At 45.9% G+C, this 18030-nt stretch overlaps 1 protein-coding gene across 1 annotated transcript in view; it reads left to right on the top strand.

Annotated features, from left to right (window-relative positions):
* AGBL1 (ATP/GTP binding protein like 1) overlaps nucleotides 1-18030 on the top strand; it is a 388187-nt gene that overhangs the window by 204088 nt on the left and 166069 nt on the right. Inside the window, exon 19 of the mRNA XM_034784899.1 lies at nucleotides 10041-10170. Within this exon, the coding sequence (XP_034640790.1) occupies nucleotides 10041-10170 (130 nt within the window). The remainder of the gene's footprint in view (nucleotides 1-10040; nucleotides 10171-18030) is intronic.

The raw sequence follows: 18030 nt of genomic DNA, 5'->3' as shown, positions 1-18030 counted from the left end.
TAAAGGCCTAGCAGTAAACCAGCATGGCAACAGGAGGTCAGTCTCATAACCAGGCTAGAAGCAACAGCCACTCTGCACTCTGTGTGAATCCCTTAGCTGTCCATTGTAACTAAGATAAACTGGGGTTTCCTCTTAGACTATTGATGGTTGCCAGCAGAGGAACTAGAGAATACTGAGGACTATTGAGAAGTTACATTCACTTTCCAGGCTTTGGTTTCATCACCTATTCCTTAGCGTTAGTCCTAGTCCCTAAACAACTATGAAAGTCAGTATGATTGTCGATCATTATAAAAGCAGGCCTGACAGCAGGGTATGCTGCAAGTCGGTTTTGGGACATTGCAGAGCTGTAGGTGGTGCTCCCAGGAGTGGAATAACAGGGTAACTGCAAGTGAGGATTGAGATACATTAGTGCACTTATAGGGAGAGCCGCAGTTTAGAATAACAGGGGATCCTGCAGATAAGGACTGAAGTGCATTGGTTAGAACTGTGAAGGATTCTAAGCCATAACATAGAAAAGGGTGCTGAGGGCCAGGTTGGAGGCGTGTTTGGTTAGCTGTGTGGGGGAATCTGGTACAATGGCTGCCTAAACTAGGAGTGCTGAAATCTGCCACCTTTTTCAGCACTGGAATTCACTGATTTCCCCAAGAAAATGTAATGCTGAAAACAGAAAGAAAGAAGAAAATGCCCGACCTTCCTACGGTTCCTGTTGTATTCCATAAGTAAAGGTTATCCAATTTTCTGACTCCTCCTCTCAGTTGGCACTAATTGGACATCACACTGTGTCAGGGATCGGCAACCTTTGGCACGTGGCCAGTCAGGGTAAGCCCCTGGCGGGCCAGGACGGTTTGTTTACCTGCAGCGTCCACAAGTTTGGCAGATCGCAGCTCCCACTGGCCGCGGTTCGCTGCTCCAGGTCAATGGGGGCTGTGGGAAGTGGCACGGGCCAAGGGATGTGCTGGCCGCCCTTCCCTCAGCCCCCATTGGCCTGGAGCGGTGAACCGCGGCCAGTAGGAGCTGTGATCAGCCAAACCTGCAGACGCTGCAGGTAAATAAACCGGCCTGGCCTGCCAGCAGAGTTCCCTCATGGGCTGTGTGCCAAAGGTTGTCGATCACTGCACTATGTGTTCCCATGCTAGCCCTATTAAAGCCAATGCAAACTGAAGATGTGATGGGAGGCATACTCTGAAGGTCCAGCTTGCCCCCAGAATAACCTGGGCATTTTCTTAAGCTAGGACAGGGGTCGGCAACGTTTGGCACGCTGCTCGCCAGGGTAAGCACCCTGGTAGGCTGGGCCAGTTTATTTACCCGCTGACGCGGCAGGGGTTCGGCTGATCGTGGCCCCCACTGGCCACGGTTCACCTTCCCAGGCCAATGGGGGTGGCGGGAAGCTGCGGCCAGCACATCCCTCGCCCGCGCTGCTTCCCGCCGTCCCCATTGGCCTGGGACAGCGAACCGCAGCCAGTGGGGGCCGCAATCGGCCGAACCTGCCGCATCAGCAGGTAAATAAACTGGCCTGGCCCGCCAGGGTGCTTACCCTGGCGAGCCGCGTGCCAAACGTTGCCAACCCCTGAGCTAGGATAACAATGAGAAGGGCTGTCAGTCCTGGAGCTTCATGGTACAATTGAACACAAGACAAGGTCAGGAAAAGGTCCTCTTTCCATCTCATGGGTCTATCAGGTCTATTGTGGGGTGTGAGAAAGAGGGGTTATGCCTTTCCCTGAAATATCTTTCATTGACCACTGTAAGAAACAGTATTCTGGACTTGTTGTGGTCCACTGGTCTGTTGCAGTATGGTGACTCCCGTATTCCACTTCTCCTTATGTCTTTTGAGCACAATGTCTATTTTGGCAGCTATGTTTCCAGGCAGTACTCTGAGCCCACACTGTGTTGGTTGTTTGTCCTGAGTGAGAAATGAGTCATCCTTGCAGAATCATTGTCAGCTGCCTCTCTATTATCTGCCATGACACCCCACAACACACCTCTGTATGTCTCTGCAGTGCATTTCCCTGCTGCTTTAGCAGTGCTGAAACGACTAGCCAGCTGGCTTCTTTTTGCCATGATTACGTGTGGACATTTTATTACTCACATTTCTTTGAGTTGGAAGGAAAGTGAATGGTTACTGGTGAATTGCTAGCTGCAATAATGATGAATGGAAGGGATTCATTCAGCAGTGTCTCCATTCATCCCCTGAGGCTTTTCGTGTGTGTTTCATTTCATACAATCTAATGCACATTGATATCTCTTGGCAAACTGAGAGCATCACCTTCTCTACTCCTTGGACTAGCTGGAGGGGGGGTCACCCCATAGCTCACTCCAGTGAAGCCCCCTCACTAGCCCAGGTGCAGCACTGATGGGTTCCATACGGAGCTGTAATCAGCCCACCTACTTCGCTGGAAGGATGGTTTCCCCTATGGAAAGAAATACAGTGATGGCCCAGAGCACAGCAGGAACACCCAGATCAAGCTGTCAAGTCTTTGATCAGAAAGGTTCCCCCCTCACATTCATGGGACACAGGAACCTCGAAGCACATCCAATCAGTTGTCACCCTATTGTGGACGTACCAAAACACACCCAAATACCTAATGACCACATACTCTCCTGCGCGTCATTTAATATAGTTCTGCACTAAATTACTTTCAATATAAACATTCATTTTTTTCCCTCGCTATTCTGTGAATTAAAAGCACAAAGATCAAGGTGAATTGTGCAATTAATCACCTCCCCTGCTCTATGTGAGTGCTCAGATGCACATACAACAGCCCTCTGCGGGTATGTCTACACTGCAATTGGACACCCGTGGATGGCCCACACCAGCTGACTCAGACTCAGGGGGCTTGGGCTGCAGGGCTGTTTAATTGCAGTGTAGACATTCCAGCTCGGGCTGCAGCCCAAGCTCTGGGACCCTCCCACTTTGCAGGGTCCTTGAGCCCGGGCTGCAGCCTGAGCCAGGATGTTTACACTGCAATTAAACAGCCCCACAGCTGGACCCCCGTGAGTCTGAGTCAGCTGGTGTGAGCCAGCCACCGGTGTAGACGTAGTCCTAGAGACTGGAAGGGTGTGCCATTCCTACCCTGCTTCTAACTCAGCATAAACACAAGCGATCTGGTCCAAACTCAGTTCCTGGCTGTTATTTGTCTTTATTGTTAACTTAACAGCAAATATAAAACTCCATGTAATCTTCTTCCTGAGCATGGGTGTTCCTAGAGTTTTTCCTCCATCCCCAATTCCTTCTGCTTCAGAGAAACCCTTTTGTATTCTTAGGTAGAGTTAATAGATCCACCCACTTGGGCTGCCTGGGTGTCAACAGAATAGCTCTGCATCTCTGTGCAGGGTCATAGCACCTGACCACCCGTCATAGTCAAGTCAAATAATGCAAGCTGACCTTTGGGTGCCAGCCATCCTGAAATATGAGGATTTGTCCTCGTTTCCTCAGCCCGGTCCCACTTCCAGTCTTGCAGGATAATGAAAGAGCCCTGAAGTTAATTGGGGCTGTTGCATGGTGCTAAGTGACATCTCATTGCACCATCATGACACAGCAAATGTGCAGTGACACAGCATCACAATGCAGATGCAGAAATGTTGAAGACAGTTGGGCTCTTCCTAGTGTGGAGACTTAAAGGGAGGACTGGGAATTAGAGCGAGAGAATATCCAGGTCCTTCTAACATATTCCTCAAGATCATGAGTAATAGTCTTACTGGAGATGCCCCTTTCCTCCGATTTCTTGGGATCTGTCTCACTGGAAACACAACACGGAAATCTGTCAAGCAAAATTATGGATTCCTATTTTCCCTGTTCTAAGCATTCACAGCAACAACACCAAACCACCATAATGCAGATTCTGTTTTTGTTCTTCCTTCTTGGCAGTAGTTATTTATAAAGCCCAAGATGCTGTGCCTGGTTGAGGCTGTCCCACGCTGCTCAAAGGCATTCTGCTTCTTACGTGCATCTACTTCCCTTTATAGATATTCTTACCCGGTATCAGCACTGCCTTCTGTTATTAGGATGTGCAGTGAATGGTGATGCTGCTTTCTAAATATCAAACACAATGAATCCCTTTAGCTTTTATAGCTCACTGTGCCCCAGGTGTTGTTATTATCGGACCTGACATCATTCACTCGATATACTGGGCCCTGTCTTTCCAGTTATCTGTAATGGACAAGAGATTTTGAGTCATTTTATCTTGAAATCGCAGCAACATTTTCTCTTTAAAAAGTGACTTGTTTCTCTCTCCCTCTCCATTTCTTCCTCTCTCACCCATTTAATCTCTTTCACTTTTTGTTTATCCCCGTGTGTCTCTTTCCTTCGTGTCTCTATTTATATCTCACTCTCTCTGTATTTTTTCTTTTCCTCTCTTCCTTTTTCTTTACCTCTCTCCTTCTCCATTTCTTTCTCTGTCTCTCCCTTTCTATCAATAGGCCTGATCCAAAGGCCTATAGGAGTCAGTGGAAGGACTTCAGTGAGTTTTGGAGTGGGGCCTGTGTAGCTCTCTGTCTTTCATAAGAAAATAAGAATGGTCATACTGGGTCAGACCAAAGGTCCATCTAGCCCAGTATCCTGTCTTCTGACAGTGGCCAATGCCAGGTGCCCCAGAGGGAATGAACAGAACAGTGAATCTCCCCATCAGTCCTCTCCATACAGCCAGAATGCACTGCAGTTAGAAGCCAAGGTGCTTAATGGCTTTCTTAAAGAGAAAGATGGTTTAAACCAGTACAGCAGACATTAAGTACCTCTGCATATGGGGTGTGTAGAAGAAGGCTTGATCATACTTTAGTTTCTGTGATTGCTCATCAGCATACTATGTGTCCCACTATGGTAGGGCCGTGTTGATTTCTAAATGTATTACCAAGAAGGTAGGGTCTTTATGGCCCCCAGGTAGGACCTCATTCCTCAGAACTTGCTGCTCTTGAGCTCAGCATGAGTAGGTTTTGCACCTGTGGCCATGTCACTTCCTATTCCCTGGTTTCATTTTTCTGGCTGCTTATCTGCTTGAACATTTCTGGGATGCCTAAAGACCAAAATCTGGAACCGTTGCCCAACAGCAGGCCCTGTTGTGCTGATGGAGAATGAACTTGTTCAAATCCACCTTTTCCCATGGCACCTGCCCTTTTCTTATTTATCAAGGAGACAAGAGCTAACTCAGCACTACGTCGGGGCAAAGCATATCTGAGAGAGCAGACATAATTGTCTTCGTAGGAAGTTGTGGCTACTGGAAGCTTTCTCATGTCATGTGTCATTGCGCAAACACCTTTGCATTATGCCTTATATCCATTCACAGACATATCCGTAGTAGGAACCAGAGGATCTCTTGTCTTCAAATGCCTCCATATCCTCTGTTGTATAAATTTTCACCTGTGCTTTCTCATGAGTCACATAGATACCCCTCATTGTACATTGGGGACGGTGAGGAGTGGTTTTTTTCCTTCACCAGTGGCATGAGCACACAATTATCACAAGGAGGAGGAAAGGAGAAATGGTCCCTCCGAGACTGTCTTCTTTCCCACAGCTCCTTCTGGTAGCTATGCACTGCCCCTTATTCAATGGCTCTCTCTAGACCAGTGTTTCCCAAACTTGGGACGCCGCTTGTTTAGGGAAAGCCCCTGCCGGGCCGGGCCGGTTTGTTTACCTGCCGCATCCGCAAGTCCGGTCGATCGCAGCTCCCACTGGCCGCGGTTCGCTGCTCCAGGCCAATGGGAGCTGCTGGAAGCGGCGGCCAGTACGTCCCTCAGCCCGCGCCACTTCCAGCAGCTCCCATTGGCCTGGAGCAACGAACCGCGGCCAGTGGGAGCCGCGATTGCCCGAACCTGCGGATGCAGCAGGTAAACAAAGCGGCCCGGCCCGCCAGGGGCTTTCCCTAAACAAGCGGCGTCCCAAGTTTGGGAACACTGCTCTAGATCATAGAGATTCCCCAGTGTTTAAACATAGAAGAGCTAAGAGAACATGGATCAAAGGCCAATGCATAGGATCAGGTTTGTGAACAACAAAAGTGTGTTTACCAAGGATTTAATGTATGGATAACACATTTGATTGAAACTCTAACAAATAGCTGAATTACAGCTAACCCGTACAAAGACACACAGAGCAGACTTTTTTTTTTCATGTTGGAAATCTTTCAGAGGCAAATGCTTTCATTGTTTCCGTTAAGTTCCAGCTAGTCCTAGCCAAGGTGGCAAGGACTCTTGCTAAGGGAAGAAGACACAAAGCATTTACAGCAAATCAAGTAACTTGGAGATGCAAGGTATTGAACACCTTTGATCTGAGAAGCGAATTTCATTGAATTCTGGCAAACACACAAAAGCCAGTCTTGGCTTCCCACTCCTTTTATTTGTTATCAGTACTTGAGATCAGCTTAATATTTTACCTTCACCCTTGGCTGCCGAGCATAAGGGACAAAGCTCTTATCGGCAAATGTCATCGGTAGTAGGAGAGGGAGAGAAGAAAGGAAGAAAATAGGAAAGAGGGATGGCATGAAGCAGTCACTGAAGTAAACATGCTTTAATGGAAAAAAGAATCATCGTATCATAATTAAAGCTTTGCAGCAACCCAAAGGCAGTGACTATGGACTGACAGGCAATAGTGCTAATATTTAAAGACGGTTTAAAAGAGCAAAGGTAGTAATGATTGAAAAGAGGAGATTGAATTCAACTGTCCCACTCGTGTCCCCATGCACAGGCCCTTATTGGTTGGCAATGTGTTGTTTTACACACTCATGGCATAACCATTGCTTTGTAACGAACTACCATGGAGACGCATGCTATCCATTGAGAACAATTGTACTGAACAAGGGCTTCTGGATTTTTTTAAAAGCAGTTGTACTAAATGTAATGAGCTAATAGTAAGCATTCACCAGGAGGGTTGTAAATTTGGTGAGCTCAGATAATCTTGAACTCGGATCTAAGAAAAGCCCTAACTTGTATCAGTGCAACACAATTTGTGAGTTGCAATCTTGGTGAGAGTGAAACCTTCGCAAGGATGTAAGGATATTCTGAACTAAAAGGAATTCACTGCAGGAGGGTTAGCTCAGAGCTGTATATTTGCACTGAAATATACAAAGTCTGCTCCACTCAATCAAACAGTTTAAGCGATATATTACAAGCACGGCCCTGTGTACTCTGCGTCACTGTGGGACTGTAGCAAGAGCTACTAAATTCTGTGGTTTTGGGTTACATTCTCTCCTTGGATTTGGTGAGCCGCTCCCACTGGTAGAAGTGATTGGGAGTTTTTCATAGAAATGTTTTTTTTCTTTCAATAGAAAATGTGATTTCCATTCAACTGAAATTTTCTGTAAGAAAAATGTCAATTTTGCAGAATGTTTTCTGACAGAAAACTTGAAACAAAATATTAGTGTACAGGTGGTTTGACATTAATCTCTGCATCTGCTTGAGCAGCTTCTGTCCCTCCTGGGAGTAGTAGTTCAATTGTATCATTATCCCCTTGTTCCTTATGAGCTGGGCTTCGCTGGTTGGACTTCATCTCCCATGATGCACTATGCTCCCGGGACTCCCTTCATGCACCATGGTGGCTCAGCTAGAGAAGGAGACTATGGCAGCTCAGGCAAACACAGATTATTGTTGACCCAACCTGAAATGAAAGGTTTCTCTTTGGGAACATTGAAACATTTTGTTTAGACTGAAAATTTTGAAACAATATATTTCATTATTTCTAAATTCAATTTCTTTTGGCATTTTTTATTCTGTGAAAAATATTAATATTTTGATTTTCATGTTGATTCAGAATAAAAATAAATGTCCAAAATATTTCTGTTTCCAATGGGATGGAAATTCTATTTTTTTTTATCAGTTATACTCGTAGACTTAAGTGGTCATGGGAGGACATGCCACTCAAGGAAGAATCTGGATCTTATTTTTCCACAGTCACCTGCAAATGGAGTGAATGCCACCCTGTGCAACCGGTGACTTTTGCATGGTGATATCACTCTTCAGAGGTAGCTGCTAGCAATGCATTAAGCACCCAGGGGGAAAGCATGGTTGTTCCTCTTAGCAGAGCTGCCACTGTAAAGAAAATGAGGAAAGGTGAGGCTTGGGTTAACTTTATGTGAAGGGCCACAAATGAACATTACACTAGATTGCCAAGTTTTGAGCTAGAAGTTTTTCAGCAGCAGTTACCACACCAACAAATTCTGGCTTCCAGGGTATTAGCTATTGCAAATGTTTTGCAAATTGCAGAATGAGTAGCAAGGGAACTGTGAATTCAAGGGAAAGGGGAATTTAGGTGACAACAGCAAAACTGGAATGGATGTTGTGATGTCACCAGAAACCCCAAGGTGGCATCAGAGCCTTGTTTTTCTACATTGTGTGTGTGTATAAATATAACATTCTCTGTGGATTCTACTATTTCTATACGCTTTTTCCTCCTGTCAGGATTCCATTGCTTTTGCCCCTCTCTATAGGCTCTGAATAGGCTTTGGAACCTCTTCCCTCCAAACATTTTCTGTCAAGCACTGATGGTGCTGAAGGTGTGTGCAACACAACCTAACCGGTGACATTTAACAGTGTAAAGTCTTGCCTGTGAAATATGAAATCTCATTCAGACACACATAATGGTAGTGTGTTTCTACATACTGCGTTGTTAGAGGGCTGGAACATTCACTGTAGTGGGAGAAATGGTGGAACATGGCACCTCCTGTTAAAGTCAGATGGAGCTGTGTGGCTGAAATTCCATGTGATGTTTAGACTACATACCTTCGAGCACACTCCAGCTCTAGTTTACTAAGCTAACAGTAAGTCTTCTACAGTAGATGTGGTTGATTTGAATATGGTAGATCTTATCATGAATGCAGATCTAATGGCGGGCCTCAACTTTATCAATGCATCACAATTTGCGAATTGCAATCCGAGTTAGAGTTAAACCTTTGTGTAGAGTGAGGATGCTTGGAACTAAAACAAAGTCACTATAAAGGAGATCACTCAGATCTGCATAATTGCACTAAGATATGCAAATTCCCCTCCATGCAATCAAACATCTAGCACAGTGTATTAGCCAGTGAAACAGAACCCGAGAGGAAAGTTCGACTGAGCTAAGGTAAAAGTCTCTTTGGTCCAAACCCCGAGGTCCTTGCTTAGGTTTTACAGTAGTAAGGGCTTACAATGAAGTCAAATTCCCACTAAAGCCAATTGTTTTCTATAATAGTGCTGTATAGCCTAAAGATCTTATTGGTTCTTGATATGTGTTTGAGATGGTTGCATTTCTCATGAGTGGAGAAACCATGCATGAGATATTCTGCTCAGGGCCGGCTCCAGGCACCAGCAAAGGAAGCAGGTGCCTGGGGCGGCCAAGCGAAAGGGGCGGCACTCCATCCGTTATTGGGGCGGCACGTCCGGGTCTGCGGCGGCAATTTGGTGGCAGCTCAATCACTTCGCTTCAGTCTTCGGCGGCAATTCGGTGGCGGGTCCTTCACTCCCTCTCTTCCTCTTCGGCGGCACCTCAGCGGCAGCTCAATCGTCTTTTTCTCTCTTGCTCTCTCTTTTTTTTTTCCCGCCGCTTGGGGCAGCAAAAAAGCTGGAGCCGGCCCTGATTCTGCTCATCCCATGCAGGTGCCTATAGATTTTCAACTGGGCCTGACTGATTTTCCAGTTCCAATGATAATGACTGATGCTTGGGCATTCCTATGCCCCATGTTGGCTTTGGAAAACCCACCCTTTATACCTCCACAGACCATGATGGATTCTGTATTTGACATCAGACTTTAGCAATGTTTTAGAGAGTTTAAAATAAGAGTATTAGCCCTGTTTAATATGAGTGCGTATGTAAATCAAAACTGTGTTCGTTACCTAGAATCTAACTGAGCAGGCCCTGCAGGGAAAGGAAATGGATAATGAATACTTAGCAGAACCCTCTAAAATAAGCTTCTGTGGAGTTTTAGTTCATTCAAGCCCATCTATGAAATCTAGATATATATCTATGAATTAGCCTCGCAAGCTAAGCCTGCCCTAGTACAGGGAGTATCCAGAAACTGCACATTTTGAAACCACAGAGTTGTTTTGTTAGTTTAATTGGGGTGTGTTTTGTCCTGTGATTCCAGCCACCGGTGTTCCTTGAGCGGGGATGACCTGAATAGACAGTGGCTGGCTCCCAGCTGCCAGCTCCATCCAACCATTTACCACACCAAGGGCCTCCTCTACTACCTGTGCAGCGTTGGCCGGGCTCCACTGGTGAGTCATTTCCGTCTTCCCTTGTATTAATACCCCTGCACTGCTCATTTGTTGCAGCCTTCCCAAAAGACTCCTGTGCTGTACAGTTCAGGTCTAAGAGAGAAGGGGTCTGGGGAGATCTGGAAACATTCCAGTGCTACATTACTCGGGAAGTGGGGAAGAGCTTGGAGACCATCACTTCAGTGGGATATTTTACTGCCTATCGGCCCTTCTAACCAACAACCCTATGTTCTGATGCCCTTGCCCAGTCTGAAGAGCACACTGGCTGGGGGGCGGGGGGGGGAAGTTTAAGGTTAGGAGAGCTGAAGTTGAGATGTAGTTTCTGGAAGTTCTGTCCCCCAAATCCACGCTATCTGGGATAGCAGAGCCCTGAAGTAACAAATTGCCTGATGACAGGATGCCACTTTGTACCTACTTGGGATCCCCTAAGTATTTTAGAGGGTTCCTGCAGTTTTTGCTGTGAAGGCAGGCGTCTTAATGCAGTATTTAAAGCAGGAGACTGGGAGTCAGGAGATCTTGATCTGATTTCTGAGCCTGCAACTGGTTCCCTAGGAGATGTTGGGCAAATAACCTCGCCTCTCTGGGCAAAGTGTTCTCCTTTGTAAAATGGGGATTACAATGCCCACCTTTCATAAAGCTCTTTGAGTCTTCAGATGAAAAGTGCTAGATCTGTGCAAAGTATTATCCATCATTAGTGTTTTCTTCAGACCATTGCTGGTGGAGTGGGGAGAGAGTTTGCAAAGATCTCACGGCAGCATAGTAACCAGCCCCGAAAGGGAATGAACTTCTGTGCTTCTCTGTCTTGGGAAGGTAGTCTCCTCTTCTCCCCTTTGGCTGAAAGCCCTCAGCATGAAACGCAGCACGGAGTGGAGAAGAAACCTCCACCAGGCTGGCACTCAGACTAGGTTTGTGATGAGTAAACCAAGGATTTCGGCTTGTGCTCCAACAGCCCCTAGTGGAAAAGGAAAAGGTTTATGTGAACATATGACAAGTGGAAGGCTTGTTTAAAAATATAAATAAACATTAATTAGCCATAAGCATGGCAGCATGCTCCTGTTTCCAGCTGGGACCATCTGAAAGGCAGCTGAGAAACAGCTGAATACTACATGTTGCTCACAGAGTAACAAAGTCGTGGAATGGGCCATTACGTCATCTTCCACCTCCCTAGTCCACTACTGGATATTCAGCCCAGTCAGTGTCGTCGGCCACACTGTCATCTTTTACATACCTCATCTGATTTAGTCCCTGTTTCAACACGTCATTTTATCATGTGCATAATTTTATGCACAAGCTGAAGTCCCATTAGTTTCAGTGCTTTGCTGATCATTTTTGCCATTCACTTCAATGGGAACAGGATGTTTCATAGTTAACAACTAGCCAGTAGCTTTGGGTCTCTGGAAAGGTATCTTAGCTCAAAACTCATCTGTTAACCGGAGACTTTGTTTAATCCTGAGCTGATGGTGTCAAACAAAGACTATGAATGGCTAGCCAGCTACAAAAGCAGTTTCTCCTCCCTTGGTGTTCACACCTCAACTGCTAAAAGAGAGCCTCATCCTCCCTGATTGAACTAACCTCGTTCTCTCTAGACTGAGTCTTGCCTGCATATTTATACCTGCCTCTGGAAATTTCCACTACATGCATCTGACGAAGTGAGTATTCACCCACGAAAGCTTATGCTCCAATACGTCTGTTAGTCTATAAGGTGCCACAGGACTCTTTGTCGCTTTTTACAGATCCAAACTAACACGGCTACCCCTCTGATACTTTTTACAAAGCAATTGCTCTATATCTGACCGCTCCGTTCTCCTCCTCTAAGGAATCTGCACACCTTCAAAAGATGAGTTTGGGAACTTAATAATGCTAGACACTAAAAACCATGGACTAAAGAGAAACACTGGTTTTATGGCTCATTACAACAATTTGTGATACACTCTGCTGCCTGCAAAACCTCAGTAGCCCACTTTATTTTAAGTGTTCTCCTACAGCATATCTGAACCCCTTATGCCTAACAATCTGTCCCAACTTGTATTTAGCTCCAACACTCTGGTTACCTTCCCTAGACCTGAAGAAATGCTCTGTGGCATTCAAAAGCTTGTCCCTTCCCCCAACAGAAGTCAGTCCAATAAAAGCTATTACCTCACCCACCTTGTCTCTTTTTCATTTTCTCGATATTTTTCATTTTTTGACGAAATTGCTTATTTAACATTTTTGGTTTTAATTTTCCTTTTAAAAAAAAAACATTGACAATTTTCATTGGTCTTTTAATCACAAAGAAAGGGGGTTTCAACATCAAAACCAAAACTTGGGAGATAGAAAAAAAAATCACTTTTGAAAATTCCGATCTTTGAAAATGTTTACAAAAAAAATTGGAGAAAAAATAATCCTGTGGAAAAGTTTTGAAGACCCACAAAGAATTGGCCCCTTTTGAAAAAGCCATCTGTGAAACTGTTGTGAAACTTGGTTTCTGTATTCTGACCAGCTGTACTGCACTGTCAGCTGACTCTCCCTATGAGCCTACTGCCAGAGACCTGAATGGGAGAGTGCCCAGGGTGGGTGGGCTGGGACGAAGGTAGGGCTATGAGAAAGGGTCGGCGGGAGGCAGACATACTGCAGTACTTTGGCTCCTTTGTGAGCCCGAGAAGGAATTATGGAGGAGTAAGACATAATTCTTCCCTCTCCCTCTAGTCCTGCTGCTTCATGGCTCCTACCACCAAATGTCCTAAAGCCACAAGCTGAGCCTTTAGCATTCTTTGAAGCCAGTGGGCTCTGCCTGAAATTGATTGAAATGCAGTATTGCCAACCCAAGTGCAATGAGTCAGCCCCCTCAACCATGATAATATTTAGGGATTGTCTTTTTATTTGCCTCTGGTGTCACATTTTCAAGATTTTCTCTGGGGCCACGAGGGCTAGAAACTTTTTTTTTTCTCTCTCTCGCTTTCTTTTTTTAATGAAAGCTGAGAGTTGCAGGGAATAACTTGACTCTGGCAGCCAGGGTCTTAATAAAAATACGGTGAGACTTGTGATAAAAGTGTGAGAGTTGGCAAAAGTGAGTATACTGCCAGTTCTTACCTTGGACTTGACTCATTCCTTGGGGGGTGAGAAGGGTGGCACGTTTTGGAGTCTGATTGTCGGCATGAGTTACACTGTCCTCGCTAGAGCAGAGGCTGGTTGCCTCTTACTCCCAGGTTCATTCTCTGTCCACTCTTAGATGTCTTAGTTAGAGCTCTGCTATCAGGCTACAGAGTTGGCTTCTATGTTGGCTTCTATGTCGGCTGAACCAAGAAGGACACCCCAGTGATAGAAAAGGTGGGACTGTCAGGGGGTGAAAGGGAAGTGTTGTAAAGTCACAGGAACATGGGCGGGAACCCCCCGTCCCTCCATGGAAATCACACAATGAAGTGAGTTTAATCAAAATGAAAACAAGTTTTCAGTGCCTTCTGTACAACTTTCAAATGGAACTGCCCATAAATAGCTACAGTGATACTGACCCTGCTGCCGTTTGAAGCTAATGGCAACTGAAGGGGATAAGGCTCCTTGGGCAGATACTGCAGACAGTCCCACAGTAATCAATGTAGAGCAGTGTTTCTCAAACTGGGGCTGCCGCTTGTGTAGGGAAAGCCTTTGGCGGGCCGGGCCGGTTTGTTTACCTGCCCCGTCCACAGGTCCGCCCGATCGCGGCTCCCACTGGCCGCGGATCGCTACTCCCGGCCAATGGGAGTTGCTGGAAGTGGCGGCCAGTACGTCCCTCGGCCCGCGCCACTTCCAGTAGCTCCCTTTGCCATGGAGCGGCGAACCACGGCCAGTGGGAGCCGCGATTGGCCGGACCTGCGGACACAGCAGGTAAACAAACCGGCCCGGCCCGCCAGGGGCTTTCCCTACACAAGCGGCAGCCCCAGTTAGAGAAACACTGGTGTAGATGATAATCTTGCATTGATGCAGGTGGGTGGGAATGGATCACCTAGCAGGCCCATTTCAGCCCTACCAATTAGGATTCATCTGTGGGATTCTCTAGATGCAAAATTATAGGGCTAGCACCACTCAGGCAATGTTGTTGTCTGACTAGCTGCATATCCCTTAGTACTTTCTAATATGTAAAATAATATTTTAAGCAGATAATGTATGTGCCTTTTGCATGTTGGTAATATGCAGGTAATTGATATCCAGTTGAGCTTAGAGTTCTGCCTCAAAATAGAATGGAAACTATAAAATCCTCTGATATTCATAGGAATAAATTCCACATAGTACCTGTGGTTAACCTAAACTATGACTGAATGTCGCGGATAGCTTAGATGAAACACTAGCTGGAAAAGTGTCTCTCTGTTATTAAAGGACGTAGTAAATGCAGCCATTTGGATGGGGCCATTTTAGGGTAATTGAAAACATCGCAGATGGAGTTACTTCACAGTGCATGGATTACATATAGCCCTGCAAAATATGTGCGGAATCTGAGCGGGCTGCATGTCCAGGGTCTGTGCAAAACTGGGTTGGTTTAATTGGAAATGCTGCCGTTTGTGGATCTGCATCCGATTTCGCAGTGCTCACAGTCCTCCCCTGGACTTCATCATCTAGTGAGAATGGTGTAAATAATGCAGTGGACTCACTGCTGGGAAGCAAGCTGATCTCCATGTGTCAGGAATGAGGGCACAACACTCTGGGGACAGGCGAGCATAGGTGCGAGCGGTGGAGTTCTGTAGGCAGCAGAATCAGGGAATGGACAGACATGGGCAAGCTTTGGATAACAGACCACCCATGTAAGTTGTTACTTGGGACACTACATTTAATTAGCCAGATAATTAGGGGCTGGTTGAGGACAGCTGGGTGTGGTTCATGCATATTTACATATTAACCCATCACCCTCAATGTGTGCAAGGCTGGGCTGTTTTAAGGGGCTGTCAGAGGGTAGCTGGCCCTTTGACGGGGCCAGGGGCCTACCTCTGACAGGCTTCACAAGGGAGAATGAGGCAATTCTAAGTTCACCTGGGATTGGTCAACTCATTGAGTTACTGAGAGGCAGTTAATTAGGCAGGGAAGCACCTGGCCAAGATAAAAGGAAGCTGCTCCTGGGGTGTTTTCTAGGGGAACAGAAACTCCTAGGGGAGAGAATAATTCCCAAGATGTAGGAAGAGAAGGTTCCTATGGTAAAGGCTTCTCAGGGGGAAGGTGGTGAAGGGTTCACCGGCGAAGGAAACCAAGGAAGAGTGCTTCTGGGTAGGAGTATTTCCAGAAGGCAGGGACTATGAATGCTGAGTCTCAGAGAAACCTGGCTCCCAGAAAAGAATTCACTAGGCAACAGCAGAAGCCCTAGGAAAAAAAGGAATGATATGCTGTCCTGAGGAAGGATTGTCATGGTTCGGTCTCTGTGGGGACTTTGGCCCAAGAGGAGAGACCCTTTCCCAGCTAGTCACAAGAAGTCCCTGGCTCCAGAGGAGTGTCCTGGCTCGTGAAGGCCTCACTGGTAAGGGACCTTGGGCATAACTGGGGTTGACACATGAAGGCTGACTTAGCCACTTCTCCCTCCAGCAACGGAGAAATACGGACTCTTTGTGTGATGTTCTGCCTTTGGAGTAGAGTAAACTAGACCCCTGAAGGGAGCTGTTCAATATACAAGCCTCATTGGACTTATTAAAGTCCCCACTCTCAGAAACTGAGGCAGAGATGCAATAGCAAGTGTTGCATCAGACTGCTAGAGGGAGGGCCCCCATTCAGGGGCCTATGTGAATTAGGTTCCCCCACTCCTACTGAACTAGGCTCCTTTGAAAATCCCAGTCATACTGTGTATAAAAAATGCATACTTTATTTGTATCCTCATTGCCTGCTCTTTGTAGGCGGCATGTTGCCATAGGGCTCAATCCTGTGAGGCACTGAATACTCTGGCCCTGATGCAGCAAAGCCCTTAAACATGTGACTAGTTCCATGTCTCCATATAGTTTAGTACAATGGAGTTTAGTAATGACTGGGTCCCCTGGACACCACCTTATGAGAAATAGTAACAACGTTGTCTAGTGCTGGATGCTGGAAGGAGGAAGTGTTGGAGGTCTGCCTGAGGGTGATGGGATCAGCAGCACTGCTGACCAGGAGCGCCGCCAGCTTTTCTGCCGCTTTAGGCGGCGGAAGGTCCCGCCCCAAAATGCCGCCCCCCACAGAGGTGGCAGAAGGTCCCGCCGCTGAAATACTGCTGCGGTCGCTGCCCCCCAAAATTGTAGCACCCTAGGCGACCGCCTAGGTCGCCTAATGGGTTGTGCCGGCCCTGTTGCTGGGTGATGTGGGTTTGGTGGCCTGGTTGACATAGCAGGGACAGCTGCATAAAACTCTAATGGGGGAAAGGTATTAACATTTTGTCTTTGTTTGCCATATTGTTAAATCCTGGCTCCTCACTGGCTGAAAACTTACCTGTGATGAGACATAACAGTAGGCACACAACTACTTCCACCCTGATAGTAGTGCGCTCGGGTGTTCCATGCATTATCTGCATTATAAACTGGGGAAGTGATCCTCTTACTTAATTCCCTGTTATTGCACCTGTGTGCACCAGGTGTCAGCATTATTGCTATTTCATTATGGATCTGAGAATATACTTCCAGATTGGCATGTTCAGGGCATGCCAACTTTCTTAGGGCTTGTCTACACTGGGAACTTGCACTGGAAAAATCCACCCCCCTGCCTCTCAGACAGACATGGTTATGAAACAGAACCAACTAATAATAATAGTAATAATCCATTCCAGTAGAACCAAGCAATCCTAATTGGGGGCCCTATTAAGGTAGGTGATGTACAGACAAGTAACAAAGACAGTCTGTGCCCCAGAGAGCTTACAATCTAGGTGTTATACAGGAGGCAGCAATTGGATGAAACAAAGATGTTGGTGAGGGTTAGGTAACAATAAAATAGTTTACCTGGAAATCAGAAGTTGCAGCTTGCTGCTTTACTAATCAGTGCCAGAGGTAGCAATCTGCAAACTTTTGTGGCAGAACTTGGTGTTAAGGAGATATTGAAAGAGGATGAGGTGGTGAGTTTATGAAGTCTGATGTGGCGTTTTTTTCATGCATGGGAGGAAGTGCAGAGGCGGTCATGAGAGAAGCAGACATGGGCAGTCGAAGCTGGACTGGCTGGCATAGCTGACAGAACCTAGTGTGCAAATAATTGCATCTTTAATGGCTGCAGTTAAATTCAGTAAAACTTAATTATCTCTAAAGGGTCAAAGGTAAATACATGATCAGGTAGATAAATATACTGGGTGAAATCTTGGACCCGTGAAGTCAATGGCAAAACATCACCCACTGTGATTGCACCCACTGCTTATTTCTTCCTCCGTCTTCCTGCTTCTGTCTGTCTGCCTGTCTATTCTAAAGTTTCTCTTCTAGTGGTATTTGGATGCTTCTCTTTGCTTTCCAGTTGGCTTATCAAAAGTGAATAAAACTTTGCTGGAGCACTATCTTCTTCTGACCATTTAGAATGTTGGCTTAAAAAGAACAATGGCTCTTCTTTTGAAATTCCTTTCCTTACTGGATTTTCCAGTATTTCTGATGAAGACATGGAGAATATATATAACAGCAATGCACATCTCACTGAGCATCAAGACTGATTATTCTGCAAGGCCTGGGTCAATATTTACCTCGTAGGTCAATAAACCCTGATTTTCATTTGTAGAGGACTTGATATGTGCTTACAAAGGCAATCTAAAATTTCACTGAAAGTGGGAATATGCTTAGCTCCTAGCTACCCGAAGACTGATGCTAAAGAGATGGATTAGATTGATTGATTAGACTATGTAAAATAGGTCACTTACTGTGCTTTGCTTAGAGGGATATATACAATGTCATAATAATATGCAATAACTACTAGTGTAATAGCATGGATGTG

The sequence above is a fragment of the Trachemys scripta genome, chromosome 10, assembly GCF_013100865.1.
Source record: "Trachemys scripta elegans isolate TJP31775 chromosome 10, CAS_Tse_1.0, whole genome shotgun sequence".
Lineage (NCBI taxonomy): Eukaryota > Metazoa > Chordata > Testudines > Emydidae > Trachemys > Trachemys scripta.
Note: the sequence above shows the minus strand (reverse complement) of the source record. Positions and strands in the feature narration are given on the sequence as shown.